General features: G+C 38.2%; 1 protein-coding gene across 2 annotated transcripts; it reads left to right on the top strand.

The window, feature by feature from the left end:
• Positions 1-321: 321 nt before the first annotated feature.
• Positions 322-3632, top strand: RB195_021646 (uncharacterized protein; the record flags this gene model as incomplete). 2 transcript variants are annotated; one of them, XM_064208494.1, is made up of 4 exons in its annotated part: positions 322-470; positions 585-783; positions 3341-3461; positions 3522-3607. In XM_064208494.1, 4 exons carry the CDS (start codon positions 322-324, stop codon positions 3605-3607), a joined length of 555 nt encoding a protein of 184 aa, XP_064064375.1. The 2 variants fall into 2 exon arrangements, with proteins under 2 accessions (XP_064064375.1, XP_064064374.1); XM_064208493.1 differs by lacking the exon at positions 3341-3461 and having other exon boundaries at positions 3522-3632.
• Positions 3633-4877: the final 1245 nt, after the last annotated feature.

Genomic DNA, 4877 nt, shown 5'->3' with positions numbered 1-4877 from the left:
GTTGAGGTGAATGGTGACAATTCTAATACGCAAGCGTTTTCCATCTGCTCCCATAAGATTTATTTTCGTCTAAACCATGTTACGTCTGGCCGTTTCTTCGCCACTTCCTATCAGCTGAAAATCAAACTTTTTACTTCTTCTTCTGCAGACAACCGAGAAAGTGTAGAACTCAAACATAGTTGTCATTATTTATGCAAAATACACATCGTCTAAATATCTCACCGTATTTGATGGTTTTACACGTGTCTTGATGGATTACGTACGATGATCGGATTAAAATAGAATAGCATCTTTGCGAAATTCTCAATAATTTCAGGGGTTATGGATCACGGAGCAAGCATTGCTCTACTAATCGCTTGTATTGTCGTACTGGTCGAATCACGATACTACGATATTGAAAATGTAGCCGACGGACATCTACGGAAACACCACGCACATGACGTCAAACATCATATGAAAAGGGCCAAACCGTTAGTTCTAATCATTAAAAAAAACTATGGTGTCTACACTTTAACAAAAAAGGACAATAGAATTGTAGCACCATTTTTCCGAACTGATCACAAGACATATTTCATGCAATTTAGAATCGAAACAGATTACGTCGGTATTGACCAACATGGGCAAGCATATGTGAACTGCACCTACAACATGGATGGTGTGGTTGGCGTTCGGAAATGTTCCATGCCTGCATCAGATGCTGCGTTCGACATGGGATTGGCATGTTTTGCACTGTGGAACGGTGAAGGAGAGATTATCGCACAAGACTGTTGGATTCACCAAGAGGTGAGCGTGGTCAAGAATTTTATAAGGACAACCAGCATGGGAACACACATAATGTTACCACCGTACTCTGTTCTACATGAATCCGAGAAAAACCTCGAAAAATACTAATTCGGAAAAACGGGAAAAAACATTTAGATCTCCCCGCCAAGTGGTCTAAGTGCTTCACTTTGGGATTCATTCGAACAAAAAAATAATGATTTCAAATATAACACTTGATAATTGCTACTCAACTAGGCCACTATCACCCTTTCGAGCGTTCACTACGGGCGGATTCTGATAGCTGGATTTGTCATAGAAATGAGTATAACTCAAAATTAGAATTAACACCTGTTTCACATCAGAGAGAGAGAGGAAGAAGGAGAGAGATCCGTTTTTAATCCTCTCAACAGTGTACCCCAAAATACTTCAGCAATCTCCGCTTATTATGTCAGCGAGCTAGTATTGCTCCACAGTATAGATGACATTATGCATTACACATCGCTCGCAGGAGCTGATTCTATAAGCACTGTGTTGGAGATATCTCTCCCGGATTTTTGCTAAAATAAAGAGAACATACGGTAGAACAGTCGGGTACCAAGATCCAAAACAATATCAATGTTGTAAATTCTCCAGAGGGCATCTTTCCGGATTACTTTTAGAGGTGCTGAACAAACTGCTTCTGAAAATGCAGCGTTCCGAGACAAAAAAAAATCTCTAAACTTCTATAAAAAAAAAAGAAAGCTGAGGGGTTCATGCTTAAAAGCTAGAGATCTTAGAAATAATGACCTTGCCGAAACAAACTTCAGAGAGGTGATACATTATTAAATTAGGTACATCCGGTAAAGAAGGCAATCAACCGCGCATTTCACTAAATTTCTAAGGTCCGCATAGTTTGAGAAACTTTACAAAGAAGAAAAACTATTGACTTTCAGTTTCAGCAGATGTAGGCCTCAAAATGTTCACTGTTTACATAACTTACATTTTCATGTTTACATTGGGTAATTATATTTGAAAACAAAAAATCCACATTTTAGTAAGTTCAAAAAACACACTTGTATGCGTTTTTCTGTTATCTGGTGATTTTCTGCTGGAAATGTCGTATGTTCCTGGCTGCTCATATTTATTTTAGACAATTTTTCCACGATTAAAAATAATATCTAGCTCCCTTTGAATGCCCCGTTGAACCAAATTCAAGACCTATGTTTTCACGCCTTTTTTTTTTGACAGAAACAAAAATTACGTCCAGCCCATCGCGCTCATTTGATATAGCATCGATCCTACCGATCCTTTATATATTTCGTTCGACATGCTCAATAACCACTTTAAAACACCATTAGCTTCATAACCTTTATATTTCTAGCAAGTGAACATAAATTTCGAGGTGATCTAACTAATGGGACCGCCCATTTTCCTCTATATATTCAACTATATCCTTACGTAAACAACAGCGACTCTTCTGGACCTCATCAATGTTTCTCCGTTGAACTCTTCTACTAAACACAAACACCACAGTCTGAATGCTAGACTATTTAAAAAAAAACACACACGTTAGTTATATCCACTTAAAAGATGGTCCCTACGCATTATCGTCAGTAACGAATTGTCTGGTGGGATAAAAGTTCTAAATCCTGCCTACGATACTGAATATCTCGGGGAAAAATAAGGAGTATACTTGCATTTATTCCCCTTAACATTAGCGGATTTCACATGAACAGCAGACGCTGACGTTTACATGAGTAATGAGATCCGGTGCACATTACTCTTAATTATCACCAACCCGTCTAGACTTCTGAAAATAATGCAAATGGATGCGTTGAGGAGTATATGTATGAATGCACGTAGTATGTACAACAATACATCTGGAGGCGTTGTGAGATTATCGCAAACACCTCACTGATGATGTCATAAAGAACAGAGATTAGTAAGAAAATGAACGGATAGAAACCACGTCGCCTAGCGAACAAGACCACGTGAATATCCTCGAACCACCGTAACAGTGACGTTTGCTTTGCTCCTTGGAACACTTTCCAGCTACACTAAATCTCTTCCAGATTCTCCATTGATTCAACGACTCATCGAAATAGGTTCAAAACAAACAACAACTTAATGGGATATTTGATTCTATATATATATTTTTTTCTTTTTGATGTTTAAGAAATATAGACAACCACATGGTAGCGAGAATGAGAGCGTTATTTTTGTTGCCTTGTTAGAGAAAACCAAACACAAAATCATACAAACACCCGCACATTTAAATCTTCCAAATCCTAAACCTTGCAATTCTTACGGAACCTATGGTCTTTGCTTGGGGCATAATGTAGCTCACACTAAAAGTGTTGTTCTGGCTGCCGTAAAATATGAATATTTATTTTAGATGTTCATTGTCCGTTCTTTAGGCCTCGATATTACGATTTTTTTTTTGTTCTTTCCAAAAAATAGTCGTTCACTTAAGTATGTAGGGGATGTAGGCTTAGTATGTAGGCGGCATAAAAAAAAAACAAAGAAATTACAAATGGCACCCCAACATTAAACCAAGGAAAGAAGAAGAAACAAGCGTCTCGATTCTACTTCTTTCAAGAAAAAACGGATCTCAGACGATGACTTTCTTAGGGAAGCCTTAACAGTGAACAAAGATGAGAAGCAGAAAAGTCAGCAATGGAAACCGAACCGCTCACCTCTACATATCATAATTAGGGATTGTAGGAAAACCCTAGTAAGATCCATAATAAGTATATGTTGTTTAGTTTCCAAATTTTCAGTTATCATTGGAGCAATGCCAGAAGAAGAGATGTACCCATGCGAAAGGCTATGGCAGTGTGAATTTCTGCTGCTGCTTCGGTCATGAATGTAATGGAAAATTGGACCTCTGAAGTGTTCATGACTAGCTTTTGTAACCTTTCATTGTAGCTTAACTCATTTTTTTGCACAAAAACATCTGTCACATGTTGTTTGTACTACACTATGTAGCAAGAATTCACGCCATTCACGACGCGTTTCTATGTGTCGTCGACAATTCTACGACACTTTGTCTTTATACAATGACATCTTAACACTTTCTCTCTTTCAACTATCATCATTATGTGTCTCTATCTTTCGTTAATCACTACTCTCTGTTTCTTTTATGAAATGCTCAGGAACTTTTCCATGAAAACTCATTTTATATAGCGAATCTATCTGGAATTTTCAAAACTTATATGCTTCATCAATTCGCCGAGTCCGCACTAATACTGGTTTCAACATATGTTCTCTAAATATTACTTCTGTGATCATATTTCGCTGCTTTTTTACATTTCGGTATCCTTAAAAACTGTACGCGGCATTCTATTTTATTTTAATTTTTATTTCTTCAATGTGATGACTATGTTCCATTGGGTGGGTGTAGTGTAGCGGTTAGAGGTTCCGCTTCCTCCACGATCGATCGGAGGTTCGAATCCGCCCTAGTGCTCACCAAGCCTTTCATCCCTCCGGGGTCGATAAATTGGTACCAGACTTGACTGGGAGGATAAAAACACTGACTTGGCACATCGGCTAGCCACCGCAAGTCATTGTATAGGCCAGTTACACGTTTGTAAACCTCAAACGATTCTGAATTGAAGTGAACGTGGGGGCGCATTCTAAGCGGATTTATTAACATCAGACACTTTATCCTTTATGTTTCATTAGTCGTTACTGTCGTATTCAATTTTCATGTGTTTTTAGTCTTGTGCATATGTCAGTGAGACTACAATAAACTATGTCTGAAAGGAGGAAGAACACATAGTTTCACAGGAATTTTTCAGGCAGCAAATAAGCTGTTTTTACAATTAACCCGACTACAACAACTGCTATTCGCTACCTTTACAATGTGACCCAGTTTTTTAGAACTGGTTGGCTTAACTTGAAATGGTCCAGTTATTGAAAGTTCTAACCTTTAGATCCTAAAATGGAACGATCAGGGTGCAAGCCAAACAGCTCACCCCTTCTCTTCTAACTATGGCATTGAGCTCCACTCCGTGCGCTGTCGATACCGCAAGTATTTCTTCTACTTTTCCACAACAAATTTGAGTTCTTCCAATGTGGAGCTTAAAAATCGAACTTGAATCCTATATTTTGTGGTATTTCAGTCGCGTAATGGT

This window comes from Necator americanus, chromosome X (assembly GCF_031761385.1).
Source record: "Necator americanus strain Aroian chromosome X, whole genome shotgun sequence".
Taxonomy (NCBI): Eukaryota; Metazoa; Nematoda; class Chromadorea; order Rhabditida; family Ancylostomatidae; genus Necator; species Necator americanus.
Note: the sequence above shows the minus strand (reverse complement) of the source record. Positions and strands in the feature narration are given on the sequence as shown.